At 39.3% G+C, this 20,698-nt stretch overlaps 1 protein-coding gene across 2 annotated transcripts in view; it reads left to right on the plus strand.

Annotated features, from left to right (window-relative positions):
• Nucleotides 1-20,698, plus strand: part of PREX2 (phosphatidylinositol-3,4,5-trisphosphate dependent Rac exchange factor 2) — a 334,883-nt gene that overhangs the window by 60,755 nt on the left and 253,430 nt on the right. The window contains exons 1-5 of one of the 2 annotated variants that reach the window (XM_089336348.1): nt 9,048-9,191; nt 10,322-10,393; nt 11,715-11,837; nt 14,839-14,943; nt 18,954-19,055. In XM_089336348.1, the coding sequence (XP_089192474.1) occupies nt 9,183-9,191; nt 10,322-10,393; nt 11,715-11,837; nt 14,839-14,943; nt 18,954-19,055 (411 nt within the window). In that variant the 5' untranslated portion in view covers nt 9,048-9,182. Of the gene's footprint in view, nt 1-9,047; nt 9,192-10,321; nt 10,394-11,714; nt 11,838-14,838; nt 14,944-18,953; nt 19,056-20,698 lie in introns of those variants that run through there. The other variant, XM_002710460.6, reaches the window with a different exon arrangement.

The raw sequence follows: 20,698 nt of genomic DNA on the forward strand, positions 1-20,698 counted from the left end.
GATCCTTTTGGTTCTGAATCAAAAGGAAATGGCAACAAGTAAAGGGCTTTCACAGGGGACTTTACAATGCTGTTTGGGTATCCCTGCACTCTCTTTAGGCATTTATTTGAGTAATCCAGGTGTGGTATACTCTATATAAATGATTCATAGAGTGGTAAATGCTCATGAGGGTCAGTCTTCAGTGCTAAGGGACTACTAGGAAATGACTTATTATTCTGTAAGCATTTGGAATTTTGTATGAATGGAACGTGGTCATGGCTGTTTAGGGAAAATTGAAGTCTGTTTCCAAGAGAAGACGAAGCCGCTCATGTTGCATGCATTTGCAGACATGCAAACCAGCATTATTTTATAATTATTTTCCATTATATGTGGGTGGGAAAGACACTTTTAAATATCCTCCAGTGTGCAGGCCGGTCCCTCACAACAAAGACTTAGCCAGATCTAAATGTCAGTAGTATCAAGACTGAGAAATCCTGTCATACGGGGATGGAACAGAAACGACTATCCTGTATTCCAAGTTTCTGGTGAACATTGGGGAAGAATATTCTCGAGGGAAATTAACAGTACACCGTCTGATGGTTTTCAGAAATGAAAACCAGTTAAGAACAAAATTCTTTATTCATTCCGCAAAAAGTTATTTTGTACTTATTAAGTGCCAAGTGTTGGTGCAGTATGTGTTGGGGATACCCTACTGAACAAAACTGGTAGTCTCTGCTTTCATGGAGGTTCCATCCCAATGCAGGAGAGAGGTAGGAAGCAACAGATAGGAAGGATGGAATGTTGCAGAAGGGGAAGGGAATGGAGGAAAGAAAGGAGAGTGATTGGTAGAAAGGATGTGATGGGGGTGGCAGAAGGGAGCATTCCAACCTGTTTGCTTATAAGAAACCCCTCTGAGTAGCTGGCATTTAAGATGAAAACTGAGTGGCCATCATGTGAGGATGTGGAGAAGGTGCCATGCATGAGCAACAGATCTCAAACACCAAATGTTCTATTGCCTTAAGCTTGGAGTTCACAGCTTTCAGAACTGTGAGCAGTACATTTCTATTGTGTATCAGTTACCCAATCTAGGATATTGTGTTACAGCAGCCTCAGTAGACTAAAATGAGCCTTGTGGGCCAGGGCAGGCATTTGAATTGCATTCTGCCTGGACAGGGGAGTCCTTTAGAGCTTTTTGGCTGGGGAGTGTTATGGTCTGATTTATATTTTTAAATGCCCTTTTTGTTAGCTAGCTGCATAGAGAATGGATCCTAGGGAGACTAGAGGCTAGGAATTAATAATAGAAATCTGGAACCCTAGACCAGGGCCATCTATGATGCTAAGATAATTTTAAAAATATCTGAAGTTGGATGTTACCCTGTGGTTGCAAGTTTTGTTATTCCTGTACTTGATTGGGTCTCAAGTGCTTGGCATTCAAAGTAAAATTGAGGAATACTTGCATCCTTTTCTTTGAGTGTAATTGGGAAATGGAGAGGGCACTTAACCATGTTCCATTTGACTGTGAGTCTTGTGTATAGAGTAGGTGCTGGACATGGAAGAACAAAGGAAAAACATGATGAAGGAGAAGGAGAGCCAATGGAATGGCTGGTTGGTGTGAGATGTGATGCTAGGGATGTAACAAGAGAAAGGTCAAGTTTAATTAAGTAGCAACATTGAGTGGTGATGAATCTTGTGCCGTGGGCCTCCAAAGAGTCCTTGGAGTTATGCAAGGTATGTGGTTTTTCAAGTGTGCCTAGGTACTATATTAATATAGTAAATTTATTGCTCAATTTTAGCACTTCTAATATACTAAATAATTTGTTTATATATTTTATTTATTGTATATTATGTATCTTTTCCTACTAGATTTTTTTTTTGTACTTTAAAACATTTTTATAACCTGTTTGTCTACAGCAGAGATTCTCAGAGTGTGGTCTCTAGATATTTGATTCTTGTGAAACACTTGTAGAGGATATGCAAGGTCAAAACTATTTTCATGGGGATACTAAGACTTTATTTTCTCTTTTTACTATGTTGACATTTACACTGATGGCACAAAAGCAATGATGTGTAAAGTTGCTCAGTGTGAATCAAGCAGTGGCATCAAACTACTCATGATCATGTGCTCATATACTTCACCATCACCCACTCATGGTGGGGTGGTGAAAGGGAATGGCAGTTTTGCTTAAGAATACTCTTGGTAAAGCAGCAAAAATGGTTGCTTTTAATGATTAACACCCTTAATCATAACATTGCACATATACCTAAGGCATTTTGTATATCCAAATGTTAAGTTGTCCTTAGGGAAAGAACTTGTGTGATTATTTGAGTTGCTGTGGAGTGTTATGTTTACTTGCATAATATATGAATATTTGTGTCCATCAGTTTTTTGACAAAAGGAACTCCAGGAGATTGAGAATCAATAGGTGTTCAGGGAAAGTTGAGATCCAGTGGACTGGAGATGTTAGTAAGGGGTCATGGAAGTTCCAATGAAACTAGGGGCAGGTACTTTGCTTGACAATTAATAATACCCATATCCCATATTGGAGTACCTGGGTTTGAGTTACCACTCCACTTTTGATCCAGCTTTCTGCTAATGCACACCATAGGCACCAGTGATGGCCCAAGTACTTGGGTCCCAGCTAATTGGGAGACTCAGAGTTCTGAATTCTTGACTTTGGCCTAGCTCTACTTGGCTGTTGCAGGTATCTGGGGAGAGAATCAGCAGATGAAGAATGTTTTTTGCCTAAGTCTCTCTGTCACTCTGCCTTTTAAATAAATAAAAATAAATAAATTGAAATAAAATAAAGCTCAACCCCATCCTGATGGAGCAGGATTGTCCTTAAAAAAAATAAACAAATGAACAAATAAATGGTGAAATTAATACAGAGTGAGCTTTCCTAATCCAAATCTGAAATCCAGAATGCTCCAAAGTCCAATACTTTTTGAGTATCAGTGTGTTGCCACAAGTAGAAAATTCCACATTAAAATTTAAACATTAAACTTACTGTCCCCAAATGGTGGAGTTAGAAATGTGCCAGGGGATTCCAATACAATCCCATCAAGGTGGCATGTACCAATGCCATCTCACTAGTCCAAATGATCAATTTCAGTTCACAGTTGATCACACTGATAGGTCTAAGAGTCAAAGGGATCACACAAACAAGACTAGTGTCTGCTAATACTAACTGATAGAATAAAAAAGGAGAGAACGATCCATCATGGGAAGTGGGATACACAGCAGACTCATAGACTGGCAGATGTCCTAAATAGCACTCTGGCCTCAGAATCAGCCCTTAAGGCATTCAGATTTGGCTGAAGAGCCTATGAGAGTATTTTAGGCATGGAAAGCCAAGACACTCTGGCAAAACACACACACACACAAACACCTAAATGAAAGATCTCAGCGAGTGAGATCCCAGTGGAAAGAATGGGACCATCAGAGAAGGAGGTACCTTTCTCTGAAGGGAGGAGAGAACTTCCACTTTGACTATGACCCTGTTGGAATAAGATCAAAGTTGGCAAACTCAAAAGGCTTCCATAGCCTTGGCAACTCATGACTAGAGCCTAGGGAGATTACTGATGCCATAAACAAGAGTGTCAAATTGTTAAGTCAACAACAGGAGTCACTGTGAACTTACTTCTCATGTGGGATCTGTCCTTAATGCGTTGTCCAATGTGAAGTAATGCTATAACTAGTACTGAAACAGTATTTTACACTTTGTGTTTCTGTGTGGGTGCAAACTGATGAAATCTTTACTTAATATATACTAAATTGATCTTCTGTGTATAAAGATAATTGAAAATGAATCTTGATGTGAATGGGATGGGAGAGGGAGCGGGAGATGGGAGGGGTGTGAGTGGGAGGGAAATTATGGGGGGGGGAAGCCATTGTAATCCATAAACTGTACTTTGGAAATTTATATTTACTAAATAAAAAAATAAATAAATAAATAAAGAATTAATATATAACAACATAAAAAAACCTTACTGTCATGTACAGAATTCCTAAAGTAGTGTGTGCAATTACTTTTGGACTATGTGTATAAAGTAGATATGAAATATAAATGAATTTTGTGTTTAGACTTGGGTCCCATTCTTAAGATATCTCATTATGTAGATCCAAATACTATAAAATCTGAAATACTTCCAGTTCCAAGCATTTCAGGTAGGGAGTACTCATCCTGTATAAAAATTAAAAGATAAATTGCTGCAGTATTTTCCAGCTTAAAATACAAACTGACACTTGATGCAAATCCACCTCCTAAATCTGCCCCATTTCTTGGCAAAACACTAATAAGAGTTTTCTGTGGTTGCTGACTCCACTTCCTTATTCTGCATTTTCACCTCAGCTCATTTCCTTGGGGCTGCTCTGGTCAACGTTCAGGTTGTCAGATCATGCACCTGTTTTACCTTATTTGAGCTCTCAGCACTGTTGAAGTATTAGGCACTTCCTAGGTTTTGAAACCTTCTCTTCCCTTTCTGTTTGGCATTGTACCCTGCTAGTCGTTGCTGCTTTACCAGAAGCTGTGTTTCTGGCTTCTTTGGTTTCATTTCTTCTTTTGATCTCTAAATGTTGGAGTGCCCCAAGTCGTCTCCATCTACACACTCTCTCCAATGGATTGGGCCAGTAATCTTTTCTTGCAAGGGAAATTTTCCTAGAGTTGTGTCTGTATTGATGACATTCATTTATTTACCTTCAGCTCTGATCTACTCTCGGAACCTCAGAATGGTACAACTAACTCCCTATTCAATTATCTCCACATTGGTATCCAGTAGGCATCTCAGATTGAGCCTTTCCCCAAATCTGATTCTCCCACCACAAAATTTACCCCTCTTTCAGTCTTCTCCATCCTAATAAAATGGTACCATTATCAATCAGAAATTCAAAGCAAAGTCAAATGACAAATGCCATTTATTAGAATTTTGTTTTCCCTGAAAGCAAGAGGAAACTTTTTTTTTATTTATTAGGACTTTGTTTTTCTCTCAGGAAAATAAAACAAAATAGATATCTTACAAATAATTGTGATAATACTGACTTCCACTCAAGAGGTAAAAGGAGGGGCCGGTGTTGTGGTGCATAGGGTTAAGCTGCTACTTGGGATACCTGTATCCCATATCAGAGTGCCAGTTTGGTCTTGGCTACTCAACTTCCCATCCAGCTTACTGCTAATGCATATGGGAAAGCAGCTGAAGATGGCCCAAGTACTTGGTTCCCTGGCACCCATGTAGTAGACCAGGATGGTGTTCCTGCCTCCTGGCCTCAGCTTGGCTCAGACTTGGCTGTGAGCATGTTGGGGGTGAACCAGTGGATGGAAGATCTCTTTCTGTCTCTTCCCCCTCTCTGTGTTCCTCTGTCTTTCAAATAGATAAATAAGTGTTATTAAAATATGTAAAACTGAATATTTGCCTTTATTGTTTTTATTTTGGTGAAATGCATATACTTTGCCTGCAACATTGTAACCCTTCTTAAAATTTTTCCTTTGTATCTTAATGAATAGTCACATTTTTTTTTTTTTGAGGTGACAGGTTGCTGCTAAGATGACCCTGCAGGCAGAATATTTATAGGAATAGTAAAGCCTCGTGCCTACATGATATTAGGAAACTCAGATTGGCATCAGGTGTCTAGAATTAAAAATATAAACGTTAAAGTCTGTGGGACTTTGGAGAGTGATCTTCTGTGTGTGCCTGGCTGATGAAAAGTGGGAAGGGCAAAAATCAGTTGAGAGAGATCATTTAGTATGCTGAAATTATTAAAAAAAAAGAAAATATATTCTGAGACTGAAACTCACAGTGGGCTTTGCTTTTGATTTAGCGGTGGCACAGGTGGGCAGACAGGGAGAAAAGGTTGCTGTCATCTTCCTATTATATTTTAATGAGTTCCTTTCTTCTTTCTATTTCTTGGTAGCAAATCTGTGACATTTTTGACATTATTAAACTTTAATTAGCATGTGGCATTTAACATATGCTTTTACCAAATACATGATAAGAGGAAAGCAATAGAAAGCAAGGCAAAAAGAAAATGATGAGTCCTGTTCTCTGTGGGAATAAAAACCCAGGACTGGAGTGGTATTTACAAATGTATGTAGGGAACCAACCTTAGGGGCAGTCTGGTTTGCTGAGCATATGCTGACATGCGAGCAAGGTGCCAGTCCCTTGGAGTGGCATCTCTGAGCCTCACTGCTTCCAAGGAGGCTTAGTCTGTCTTACCTGATTCACTTGTCTCGACACCTTTCAGCCTTCAGAGGTTATCACGGCCTGTTTACACCTTAGAAGTGATTTTCGTGGGTGTATAGGGGGGTGAGGAGCTAGGTCCCAGAAATCCTAAGTGCTTGGACAAAAGTCAAGGTGAGGGGCCGGCACTGTGGTGCAGTGGGTTAAAGCCCTGGCCTGAAGTGCTGGCATCCCATATGGGCGCCGGTTCTAGTCCTGGCTGCTTTTCGTCCAATCCAGCTCTCTGCCATGTCCTGGGAAAGCAGTAGAAGATGGCCCAAGTCCTTGGGCCCCTGCACCCGCGTGGGAGACCCGGAAGAAGCTCCTGACTCCTGGCTTCGCATCCGCACAGCTCCGGCCCTTGCGGCCATCTGGGGAGTGAACCAGTGGATGGAAGACCTCTCTCTGTGTCTCTACCTCTCTCTGTAACTCTTTCAAATAAATAAAACAAATCTTAAAAAAAAAAATGGAAGTTTCTATTTAAAAAAAAAAAAAAAAGAAAGCAAGCTAAGGTTAAATGAGTGAATCCCTTTCCCCCATTAAGACTCACTTATTTTTTTCTCCAAGTCTTTTTTTTTTTTTTTTTTTGGTCTTTGGAAGAGTAAACATAAAGGATTGTTTATCAGAAGGCAGTCTCCTGAGCAACCACAGTAGAATCACCTAGTCATGCCACTAAAAACACAAGATTTGGGGGTTCTAAATCAATCTGCTGACTCAGATCTTCTAAGGATAGGGTTGGGTAATCTATGTAAGAAACTTTCCAATACAAAGTTTGAGAACCACTGGCACTTTCCAGTGCTTACTTTCAAATATATTGTGTCAAATTGAAGATGGTCTAATTCTGACGAAATTCTGGATCAATGAGAATGAATGAATTCAGAGACAAAACTACACAAAAAATCTTTCATGTATTTTTGTGGCTAGGTTGCTAATGCTTTCTTGATTGTGGTCAGAATTAAATGTCCCAATTACCAAAGTCCGAGAGGGTTTCTGCAGATACTGATTGTTGAAGGATGATTTTGAAAGCGTGCATTTATTTTTATCATCAGGAAAAAAAGACTTAAACATTTTAACATTTTGTAAAACATGTCAAGCAGTTTTCATGGTTTTGCACGCTAAGCAAACCATCTGAAATCTGCCTTCACTGTTATAGAAAATGAAGCCCCTGGGAAAAATAAATGCTTGGTCAGAAATGCTAACAAGCTCCAGGTTTCCTTCGGCATATAGTTAAACAAATGGTTCCATATTGTCAAGGAGGCTAAGATAAAAAGTCAGATAAGATGAGGTTTACTTTATTACTTTGTGTGTTCACTTCTAACTTATATTTTGACTCATTTTTACTGATTCATCACTTCAATTTATTGATTTCAGAATGTGACCAAGTTCTGTTTATGAAGGAAAGGTTTATAAATGTAGAAGTGAAGTTTAAGCTTTGCTTGCATGAGAGGTCACCTGTTTACCATGTGGTCAAGTGGAAATGTAAGCTAGGCAAGGAAACCACCCATGTGATTTTAAGCCTAGAAGGAGAGAGCTAAAGAGCATTTTTGGTATGAGTATGTGGAAAGTGTTCAGGAAAATTAAAACTAAAATTAAGAATTGAACAATAATAGAATGAAAATGGGCATTCAAATTTAGAAAGTTCAAAATCATTTTCTGTCCTCAGTTAAACATAAGTTTAGATAATAGTTCAAAGAATTAAATCACTTTCCTAATAAAAATGCAAGCTACATACAGTACTTTCTTATTCATTTTTATTTCATTCAGCTGATGCTGAGTTGGGGCTGTTGTGCTGTGGCATCATAGATAGGCATGCTGCTATGTGAGCTGGTTGCACAAGAAATAAAGATGATGCTGAAGCTCATGTGATGAGCAAGATGTAGTGGTTCAATTGGAAAATATTATTAAAATGAGAAAATGTACAAAGGTTGCCTTCCTACTTAACTACTGTTTGCATTTGGAGATATGCTGCTTGTTTTTTTCTTTATTGCGAAAGCACAGATATTATAAATGTGCATAGATGTGCAAATACTTTTAAGTATATATGTATACAGTCAGATATATCAAATATGCTACTTAGTAAATTTTTCACCAAATAATATTTTATAAAAATCTAATGTATCCACACATATACAAACACACATATTCCCCATCATCTTCCATTTATGATTGCATTTTTGTCATAGTATTCTATAATTTGAATCTACCATAATATAATGATTCCTTTATTGGTGAACATTTAGATTATTGCCAGTTTTTCTACTTTTGTAATCAATGCAGTGAAAATGTATGAACATTTTTTTGGATAAATTTCTGAAAGTAGAATTGCTGGGTTAAATGGAATATCCTTTTAAAAACTTGATCTATGGGGCTGGTGTTGTGGCACAGCAGGTAAAGTGGCTGCCTGCGAATACAGCATTCCTTAAAAGGCACAGGTTTGAGTCCCAGCTGCTCTACTTCCAATCCAGCTCCCTGATAATGGCCTGGGAAAGCAGTGAAACATGGCCCAAGTGTTTGGGCCCCTGCCACCCATTGGGAGACCTGGAAGAGGCTCCTGGCTTCTGACTTCAGTCTGGCCCAGTCCTAGCCATTTTAGCCATTTGGGGAGTAAACCAGCAGATGGAAGATTCTCTCTCTCTCTCTTTCTCTCTGTGGATGTGCCTCTCAAATCAATAAAAATAAATCCTTAAAAAAACTTGAGCTGTATTGTCAAGTTTTATTTATATTCTTCAATGTCTTGAAGGTGATAATTTTGGAACACCATGGCCAATCCTAAATTTGGTTAATCTCTTAAATGTTTGTGAATAAGGCATGTCAAAAATATGATTCTTACCTTAGTTTTCATTTGTTTGATGCCTTAGAGATTCCTCTGAGCTTCTTTCTATATGCCCTGAGGAGTTGATGGGCTTTGCAATACTCTGACTTGGCAGGTGGTAGAGTGAAGTCCTTCAGGAAGACAAGGGAAGGAATGATCATGCCTCCTCACTGGGCAGTTAATGGCCAAGGTACTGGGGACAGAAACCAAATTTGCTGGATGGCAAGTCCTTTCGCATTTTCCTTTTAAATGTTCTGTTTTAAATTTCAGTATAATTAAATCTTGCATTTTCTTTCCTTGCATATATAATTGTTTATTTAGCCATTGATCAAAACTTGATAACCATCAAAACAGTCTGAATCTTTGGAATACTAATCCATTTACTTGCCTACCATAGAGCTATGGAGAACCCTAATCCGAACCCAGAAATTTATTTATTTATTTTTTAAAGATTTATTTACTTGAAAGGCAGAGTTACAGAGAGAGAAGGAGAGACAGAAAAAGAGGTCATTCATCCACTGGTTCACTCCCTAAGTGAATTAATGCAATGGTCAGGTCTGGGCCAGGCTGAAGCCAGGAGCCAGGAACTTCTCCTGGGTATCCCACATGGGTGCGGGGGTTCAAGGACTCGTATGAACCTCCACTGTTTCCCCAGGTTCATTAACAGGGAGCTGGATCAGAAGTGAACTAGCACCCATATGGGATGCTGGTGCTGCAGGCAATGGCTTAACCAGATACACCACAATGCCAACTCTGAACCCAAAAATTTAAAATCTGGCTTCCTAAAAGTGGGAGTGGGAAAGAAAGCATGGGACATTCTTTCATTTCTTTTAGTGAGTCCTCTCTGAAAAGAGATTTTGATAAGGAAATACATGTGTGAATGTACTCATATGTATGTATGTACCCATCTATCTCTTTCTTAGTTCTAAGGGATTCGCTTCAGAATTTCTGATTCTTGTTTCATTAGAAATATAATTTTCTTTAGCTTTTGTTCTTTTGCATCTTGCAAGACTTGGAAGTTTAGAGAACATCTGACACTAATTATTTACCCCACAACTTTGAGATCATGGAGGGTATGTTTAATTCGTGTAACCTTGATGTTTTTTGGCCTAGCTTCAACATTATGAAGGAAATATAATTCCCAGGTAGGAGCAGGAATGCGTGAGGGTTTCCTGTGTTGCCACAAAACTGTTTAAAAGAACTATTGAGGTTGTATAAACTTCAGTTACTTGTAAAAAAAACTCAATAAATTCCTATCGACACCCAATCATCTCATTAACCTAATGTTACCTTCATAATATCCTTTCTTGTTTCATGCAGGCATTCTTGCACCGAATGAACCAGTGTGCAGCATCGAAAGTTGACAAAAATGTCACAGAGGAAACAGTGAAGGTGAGACGACACTATTGGCTCTTGACCCATGAACCAGTTCCCCTTAGATAAAATTTTATCTGTGGGATGTTACTTCAGCACTCTGCAGTTTATCTTCAGTTCCACTAGAAGTTCCTGTGCCGGTCACTTGTGTCAGTAATAATTTGAAAAAGGAAAAATAGAATCTGGGAAAAGATACAAGGATTACCAAGATGGCATAACAGCCTGAAAGTTGCTTTAACAAGTGATTTAGAGCATTTGAAAGGAAGCAGAAAAACAAACCAGAGTCTAAGTACTTTAGTGTCTTTAGAGGGGGAGGGGCAGAGCAGGGTGTCCCACTTGCTAGCTGTGGCTCTGGAAGGCAGGATGTGGGCAGATGTGACTTCTAGTCCCTGGAATGACTACAGTACAAAAGGTTTGGAAGATTGACTGATGGAGAAAATAAAGTCCACATAGTATCTTCAACTCAGAAACAAACTGGCATTTCTTTTAAGCTGTAAGGCAAGAAAATTGTGAAGATTTAAAAAAAAACCAAACGAATGGTAGTTGAAGATTAATTATTTTGTAATGATTATTCATTTAAGTTGTATAATTCATGAGTAATATTAATGATGCTAACCTACCGGCTTATTTTACAATTTTTTTTAGGTTCTTCTGCCATTTCCCCATAAGTTTTAAACTTTCCTACTATGGGAATAGTTTAGTTAGTATGCTTCTGGTTGCAAGCAAAAAGAAACTTATGACTCAAATGAATTTAAGGACATTTTCACTCATATTTTGGGGACTTCAGACACAAGAGGAGGGTCAGGACTGGGTGACTGAGAGACTGCAGGGTTGCTACCTCTTTGCCAGCTATCACTTCTGCCATCAGCTTATCAGCTTTGCCCCTGAGCTGGCACCTCCTTGGGCTGCAAAATGACTCTGCAGCTGTCCCAGCTGTTAATGGAGGACACACAACACCTCCCGGAAGGAGAAAAAGGCTGTTTGTTGTAGGCTCCTTTCTTAGTTTAGGAGTAAAGATACCCGTCCCCTGAAACAGCCTGCCAATGAATCTGCCCCTGTGTTACCTTCTCACTCTTGAGAATGGGGTGGAAATGCCATTCTTGGCTTGGGCCACTCATGTGTTGCCCTGAGAGCCTGCTATAGGGTCCAGTTTCCAGAGTTGAACAGGAGTGGAGGAAAAGTTCAGCCCAGGGTGAAATTGATGTGAGTTAGCTATCCACGGATGTTTTCAGCTTGGAAAGAGGACATACTATACTAATGCTATACTTTCCTAGACTTCCTTGTTTTTCAAACTTGTTTGACTATTGTACTCACTTATACCTGTATTTTTTTTTAACAGATGTTGTTCTCAAACATTGAAGAAATCCTTGCGGTGCACAGAGAATTCTTAAAAGTTGTGGAAGAATGCTTACATCCTGAACCTAATGCTCAACAAGAAGTGGGAACCTGCTTTCTTCACTTTGTAGGATACATTTCTTTTTAATTTAAAAGCTATTCCCTCTCGCCCTGCCCCACCCCAGAGTTTATGGTTTGGCTTTTGATGAAGTAATATGTGTGAATTCAGCATGGGAGGTAGAATCTTACTCCAACAATTAGGGGTCTTTTAAGGCAAATGAAATTTTCCACTTAAAACCAGAAAAGAGGAGGGTGCCACCCATCACCCATTTTACAGGGTGAAGAATAAACAGCCTTTTCTTTTTCTTGACAAGTTAGTTCTTCGCATCAACTGTAGCTTTGAATTCTAATGAATATTCAGGCTGCTCATAATGAATGGATTTTTATGTTTCTCTCAAACACAGGGAATTTTTCTTTTGAGGCAGAAAATCCTCACTCTTATAGTGGCGCGATGAGCCTTTTCTTAGAATGTTTGCTTGTTCATGGACTCAAGACAAGCCTAGAGGTGAACAAACCCAGGAGGCCTGTGCCTGAATTCTCCTCCAGGAGATTTCCCAGAAGGTTGTACTGAGCAGCACAGCAGGCATAATAAGCCCTTGCTCCTTTGTTTCAGATTACACATCCTGTGCCTGTGTATTGCTTTCATCTCTTTATCCGTGAGAGCTGAATTGATTTAAGACATCGATTTGCAAAGTAAAAAGCCACCTGCTTAGTGAGATTTATTCTCAGAACTAAGGACATTGCCATTTTTAAAAAGGATGCTGCCAGTTATACCATTTCATTGATGCTAATTTTCAGATTACACATTTGAATCCATATCCATATAGTTATCAGAATGCTACTCAGTGTTTTATTTAAAATTATATGAGTGTCATGGAAATAAAAATTTCTGTTTTGTTATGTTTTAGTCTTTTATTTAGGTTTTTAAGTGTTTTCTGGATCTTTTTTTTTTTTTTTTTGACAGGCAGAGTGGACAGTGAGAGAGAGAGAGACAGAGAGAAAGGTCTTCCTTTTGCCGTTGGTTCACCCTCCAATGGCCGCTGCTGCCAGTGTGCTGCGTCCAGCGCACCGCGCTGATCTGTAGCCAGGAGCTAGGTGCTTATCCTGGTCTCCCTTGTGGGTGGAGGGCCCAAGCACCTGGGCCATCCTCCACTGCACTCCCGGGCCAAAGCAGAGAGCTGGACAGGAAGAGGGGCAACCGGGACAGAATCCGGCGCCCGAACTGGGACTAGAACCCAGGGTGCCAGTGCCGCAGGTGGAGGATTAGCCTATTGAGCCGCAGCGCCGGCCAGATCTTTCTTTCTCTATCTAATGAGCAGGCTCTGTATGTGTTCGTTTTATAACCAGAAAATGTTTCATAAAGGAAGTATATTAAAGGGAGAGTCTCCTTGCACCCTTATTGAGTGAAGGGAGATCAAGCTGTAGTTTGCTTGTACACACCTGGAAGCCGTGGTTCTTTATGTCCACTTACTTGAGCCTGTTCCCTTTCGCTAAAGAATCAGAATCATCTGCCAGCTGGAGTAGCTGCTATCTCAGTCCAGGGCTGCACATGGGAAACTTGCACCCTGACATCCATTTCCTTAGTAACACATTATTAATCTGTCATCCATGAATTTAGCTGAGCTATTTCTGAAGTTTATTTTTTTCCAGCTCATACCATCTCTTGAGGTGAGTAATCCAATACATTCTGTGCTGGCTGTATGAAATAACACTGAATGTTCCTAAATGAGTACTTTTGAAATTTCAACAGACACACGTCTGTTCTAATATTTGTTCAATAAATTTTTGTGTTTTTTTTTTTTTTGTTGCTAGTGCTTTGATAGCTATTAATCATAGAACTTTGAGAAAATAATACCATGGATGGGAACTTAGAGATCACCATAGCAAAATTTCTCTTTTTTAAAAGGAATCTCCTCTCCATCCATGAAGGACATTTATTTTGTTTCTACTTGGTCACTTTCAGTGACAGCTCTAATTGTTAGAAGATCTCTATTTTGATCCCAAATCTACCCACTACTGCCTTGCCAATTTCCACTGAATGGTCCTGGTTTTAAGTTTTGGAGCAACATAGAATAGTCAGTCTTTTAAAGTATGACAGCTGTGAGAGTATCTACTGTTCTCTAACTTTTCTGTACTATCGAGTATTTCTGAAATGACCTCTCAGTCATTATCTCAGTCCCTTGTTGCTGGATATTCTCTAGCTTGTCAATGTCTCTCTCTCTCTCTCTCTCTTTTTTTTTTTTTTTTTTGACAGGCAGAGTGGACAGTGAGAGAGAGAGACAGAGAGAAAGGTCTTCCTTTGCCGTTGGTTCACCCTCCAATGGCCACTGCGGCCAGCGCGCTGAGGCTGGCGCACCGCGCTGATCCGATGGCAGGAGCCAGGTACTTATCCTGGTCTCCCATGGGGTGCAGGGCCCAAGCACTTGGGCCACCCTCCACTACACTCCCAGGCCACAGCAGAGAGCTGGCCTGGAAGAGGGGCAACCGGGACAGAATCCAGCGCCCCGACCAGGACTAGAACCCAGTATGCCGGCGCCACAGGCGGAGGATTAGCCTAGTGAGCCGCAGCCCTGGCCCAATGTCTCTCTTAAACATAGCTTTCTAGATTGGAGTATATGAACTGCAAGGTGCTATGTTTCCTTGTTCCTATGTGATCTGCACATGCTTTTCTCCCTACTTGAGAAGACCTATTCCCCTCCCTGCCTAGGAGTCATGCATTCATTTCACTGGACCTTGCTCAGAAGTAACATAAAAAGATGTGTCTGAATTCTCATGGCAAGCTCAGTACCCTCTTTTCTATGTTTTCCACTGCTTGCTTCGCTTCTCTATTGCATTCATTATTTTGGAATACAATTGATGTATGAGTGTCTGTCTTCTTTTCTAGACTATTCTTGATGGATCTGGGAAATAAATATAAATAAAATGTATTCACATATTGTAAACAAAACACCCAATGCAGCTATTGAAATGTAGTAAACACTTAGTAAAATTTGCCTATGTGTATGACATTGGTTAAATTTTAAAATGATGATTGAAAGGTTCTTATTCATTCTTCCTTGGATTCACAGAAAGACAAATTTCGTATCTATGATGAATACTGTAGTAACCATGAAAAGGCACAGAAGTTGCTTCTTGAACTTAACAAAATAAGAACAATCCGGACGTTTCTTTTGGTAAGTATATGGTTAAGTGTTGTCATCAAATTAAGAATTCCATACTGATATTTGTTGACAGGTAAATAAGAGCCAAAGAATAGCATTAGAATGATGTAATAAGCTGTTTAAGTGATAACAATTTTTAGCATACTCAGAATAAGAAGATAAGAGTCCTTTAGTGTAAAAAGTGAGAGTTAGGATAAACCTCTAAATGGGGAAATATTGCTAATGCCCTCTTCTGGTTGACTATGAATTGTTTGTGAGAACATATGGGTTTCTAGTGAGAGAAGAACTTGTGCCAGACTTCTTCATTGTCTTGCATCCCCAACTCTCTAGGGTTTCATTTACTAGGAGAGCTGTAAGTAGGGCAGTAACAGGAAGGAAACAAATCATGGACATGGAAGAAAATAATTATTAAAGATTGACCTTTCTCCTGCACACATTCCTTAGCCAGTTTTCTTTAAAAAGGCAAGAATTAATACTTTAATTTCTTTAGATTCCCACAAATAAATGTGGTTTTGGCAGTTACTTGGTCAGTTTAACCATTGGTGAGGAGCAGATTGGAAGTGTGCAACTCAGTGATGTTTACCAATTGTTAATGTTAAGCGAATTCAGTCTTAGAACTTTCCCACCCTCTTAGAAAGTCTCTCGTGTTCCTTGATAGCCTGTTTCCTACCATTACCTCCAGGCAACTGTAAATTTCTTCATATCTATAGATTTTTGGGAGATTTTATAGAAATGGAATCATATAATGTACTTTTTTTTTTTTTACTGATTTTTTTACTTTGTCAACTGTTTTTGAGGTTTATCCTTTTATACCATGTACCTATTTTCCATTCATTTTTTATCACTGAATAATATTTCATTGTGGATATATTGTATTTTGTTTATCCATTCACCAGTTAATAAACTGAGCCCAGTTTTAGCTACTTTAAATAATGCTATAAAAATCCATATTCAAGTCTTGGTGTGGACATATATTTTCTTTCTCTTGGGTGGATACTAAGTACAATTGTGGGGGTGGCTCTGTGGCATAGTAGGCTAAGCTTCTGCCTGCGGTGCCAGCATCCCATAAGGGTGCTGGTTTGTGTCCTGGCTGTTCCTCTTCCAATTCAGCTTTCTGCTTATGGCCTGGGAAAGCAGTGGAAGGTGACTAAAGTGTTTGGGCTATTGCACTCGTGGGAGACTTGGAAGAAGCTCCTGGCTCCTGGCTTTGGATCTGCTCAGCTCCCGCCATTTCTACCATTTAGGGAGTGAACCAGCTGATGGAAGATAGTTCTTTCTGTTTCTCCCTCTCTGTCTGTAACTCAACCTCTCAAGTAAATAAATAAAATTGTTAAAAAAAAAAAAAAAAGAGTAGTGTCTTGGAAAGCCAAGACACTACGGCAAAAAAAACACACACAAAAAAACAAACAAACAAAAAAAAACACCTAAATGAAAGATCTCTGTGAGTGAGATCCCAGTGGAAAGAACAGGTCTTCAAAGAAGGAGATACCTTTCTCTGAAGGGAGGAGAGAACCTCCACTTTGACTATGACCTTGTCTAAACAAGATAAGAGTTGGAGAACTCAAGGGGCTTCCATAGCCTTGGAAACTCATGACTAGTGCATAGGGAGATTACTGATGCCATAAACAGGAGTGTCAATTTGTAAAGTCAACAACAGGAGTCACTGTGCACTTACTCCTCATGTAGGATCTCTGTCCTTAATGTGCTGTACATTGAGACTTAATGCTATAACGAGTACTCAAACAGTATATTTCACTTTGTGTTTCTATGGGGGTGCAAACTGTTGAAATCTTTACTTAATGTATACGAAACTGATCTTCTGTAAAAAAAAAAAAAAAAAAAGAAGAGATTATCAATTCCCAACTTGACTCTCACTGGGATTAAACATGACAATAGGTCTGATCTGATTTCATCATCATTTAAAAAATCATCTATTATTTTTCACTTTATGTTTCTGTGTGGGAGCAAACTGTTGAAATCTTTACTTAATGTATGCTAAACTGATCTTCTGTATATAAAGAGAATCAAAAATGAATCCTCATGTGAATAGAAGGGGAGAGGGAGTGGGAAAGGGGAGGGTTGCGGGTGGGAGGGACGTTATGGGGGGGAAGCCATTGTAATCCATAAGCTGTATTTTGGAAATTTATATTCATTAAATAAAAGTTAAAAAAAAAAGAGTAGAATTGTTGGGTACTATGGCGTCTTTATGTTTAACTATTAAGAAACTGCCAAACAGTTGGCTAGTGCCTGAGTAAAGATTCCAGTTTCTCTGTATTTTTACTGACACTTGTTATTAGCAGTCTTTCTTCTAGCTGTGCTAGTGGGGTGTGTAGTGATATCTTAGAGTGATTTAAATCTGCCTTTTGATGATGACTAATGATATTAAGCATGCTTTTATGTGCTTATTCATCACTCATTATCTTCTTTGGTGAATGTGTTTTTAATTTTTCTGCCCAGTTTTAATTTGGAGTATTTATCTTATATTGAGCTACAAGTGTTCATAATTTGAATACTGGTCCTATAATAAATATTTACCTATAATTAGAAAATCTTTATTCCAGTGTACTTTATTTCTTTATTCATCTTTACTTTTTAAAGGTTATTTATTTATTTGAAAAGCAGATACAGAAAGAGAGGCAGATCCACACACACACACACACACACACACACACACTGCTCCCATCCACTCCCATCCATTTCACTTTTCAGATGCCCACAATAGCCAGCAGCCAAAGTAAGGAAACAGGAGGTCAGTCTGGATCTTCTATGTGGGTGGCAGGAGCCCAGCTGCGGAGCTATCACTGCTGCCTCCCAGGGTCTGCATCAGCAGGAAGTTGCGCTCAGGAGCCAATGCCAGGCATTGAAACCAGGGCCAGTCCCATGTGGGGACATGGGTGTTCCAACTGTTGTCTTCACTAAACACCTGTCTTTTTTTTGTTTGTTTTTAAAATATTCTCTTGTGAAAAGTAAAAAGTTTTAAGTTTGGGAGCGGGCATTTGGCACAGCAAGTTAAGCTGCTTCTTGGGGCTTCTGCACTGTAATTTGGAGTGCCAGTTCAAGTCCTGACCAGTGTGCTTCCAGTCTAGCTTCCTGCTAATGCAGCAGAGGATGCTCAAGTGTTGGGGCCCCTGCCACTCATGCGGGAGATTTGGATGGAGCTCTGGGCTCCCAGCTTCAGCCTGGCTCAGTCTTGGGTGTTGTGGCATTTGGAGAGTAAACCAGCAGATGGAAGATTCTCTCTCTCTCTCTCTCTCTGTTTAAATAGATGAAAAATAATAAATACTCAAAAAATTTAAATTCTTATGAAATCCAGCTCACTGATTTTTTTCCATCAAAACCATACTTTTGTTGTAATATTTAATAAATCTTGTATTTCTTCCATTAGAACTATATTTTTCCTTTCTCCCTTACCTCCATCTATCTCTGTCTCTAGTTCTATCTCTATTTTTGTAAATGTTATTCATGACTGAATATAGTATGCTTTTCTTAGCAAAAGAAGGTATATAAAAATACACACACACGCACACATACTTTCACAAATTTTCAGCATAAAACTTAATGACAAAAGAAAGTTCCGGCCGGCGCCGCGGCTCACTAGGCTAATCCTCCGCCTAGCGGCGCCGGCACACCGGGTTCTAGTCCCGGTCGGGGCGCCGGATTCTGTCCCGGTTGCCCCTCTTCCAGGCCAGCCCTCTGCTGTGGCCCGGGAGTGCAGTGGAGGATGGCCCAGGTGCTTGGGCCCTGCACCCCATGGGAGACCAGGAAAAGCACCTGGCTCCTGGCTCCTGCCATCGGATCAGCGCGGTGCGCCGGCCGCAGCGCGCTGGCCGCGGCGGCCATTGGAGGGTGAACCAACGGCAAAGGAAGACCTTTCTCTCTGTCTCTCTCTCTCACTGTCCACTCTGCCTGTCAAAAAAAAAAAAAAAAATAAAAAAAAAATAAAAAAAAATAAAAAAAAAAAAAGAAAGTTCCGCAGCTTTCGGTTTAAAAACGTGTGTGTAACTGTGTTATTTTCTCCCCAGAACTGCATGCTGCTTGGAGGACGAAAGAACACAGATGTCCCCCTGGAAGGATATTTAGTGACACCCATCCAAAGGATATGCAAATACCCTCTGCTTTTGAAGGTATTTCATGTGCTACCGCATTGTAGCAATTCTCTTCTACCTGCATATTTTGCTGATGATTTAAAAAAATTATCTTTCAAAGATTATTCTGAAGACAAGGCAGATCATAATTATTAGAAAGAGTGGCTTTTGTGTTAGAAAATTTATAGTGGAGAAGGAAATAAATCATTAGTAAAAAATGCCCTTTGTAGAGAAAATGCTTGCTTGAGTTTCATATACATGAAATGTGTTGGTTTCAGGATAGATCCCATTAAGTCAATTATTGGTCTATTTTTTATTTCCTCAAGCTTTGGTGATTTCATGATGCTAATGAATTTGAGATCAAAATTATGAGCCTGGTTTTGAAACTATTATAGGAACTGGTGTGGGTCATATGGGACAGTAAATGACAGAATGTGGAATGAGGCTGCTAACAAAACACCTCCTTTGGAAGATAGCAAAGTCTCCGATAATGGCTGTAGGTCTGCAGCCCCATTACATAAACACATTTTTTATGAGAAAGGTACTATATAATACGCTGACTACAGCCCTTTCTGTGGGGGATTATAAAAATCCAAATAGCAATTTTTGAGACTCTCCTTGTTGGACCTCTAGCATCAAGATGAACAGTTTGTGGTAGTAATTGAGTATATGAATGCTTTGTATAATTCCCAAGGGTTCTTCTTACTAGCTGTGTGACTGACCTATACAATCTAATTCCTTAAAGCCTTGGCTTTTCATTTATGAAACAGAAATGATGTTGAGGTTGATGATGATGACGGAGAAAAATTATAGCCTGTGCATGTGTATCTGCATGGAAACACAGATGAGGGTACTTCAAAGAGTTTGTGGGAAAATTGAATGAAAAATTGTTTTTGGTCTAAAAAATTTGAAATCCATATGTATATAAAGTCTTCAAATGCTATAGACAATTATGAAAAGCTATGCATGGATTAAAAAAAAAGTCTTGTTATTTATTTGAATGGCAAAACAAAAGAGATGGAGAGAGATCTTCCATCATTTGGTTTTACTCCCCAAATGCCCACCACAGCCAAGGCTGGGCCAGGATGGAGCCAGGATGGAGCCAGGAGTCAGGAACTTCATTCAGATCTCTCACAACGGTGCTGGGGACCTAAGTAATGGAGCCATCAGCTGCTGCTTCCCAGGGTGCACACTAGTGGGAAGCTGGATTGAAACAGGTGGAACTCAAGTCCAAGCACTCTGACATGGGGTTCAGGTGTCCCAAGCAGTGACTTAAGCCACTGTGACATAATTTCACTCCACAAATTTTTTTACCAAAATAAATTTATCTTTTAATTCTATTTTTCCACAAAATTCCTGAAGTATTTTATATATATGCGCATATATTATACAATAATGGTAACTATTTTATATAATTAAAACAATTTTTAAATTATTATATTCTTAGAATTGTATCATTGAAATACATGAAATTTGTTCTTTTTACATTAATAAAAATTTTAGAAATTTGATTTCAAAAATTATTTTATTACTCTATTTTTATTTATTTGAGAGGCAGACAGACATAGGGAGAGAGAGAGAGAGAGAGAGAGAGAGGCAGTCCAAAAGAGAGCTTCCATCTCTTGTTCCTCATCCCAGTTCCTGGGTGGATAGAGTTGGAGAACCTGGAACTCAATCCAGAT

The sequence above is a fragment of the Oryctolagus cuniculus genome, chromosome 6 (genome assembly GCF_051225735.1).
Source record: "Oryctolagus cuniculus isolate XC-2025 breed Fujian yellow rabbit chromosome 6, ASM5122573v1, whole genome shotgun sequence".
In the NCBI taxonomy this organism is placed as follows: Eukaryota; Metazoa; Chordata; class Mammalia; order Lagomorpha; family Leporidae; genus Oryctolagus; species Oryctolagus cuniculus.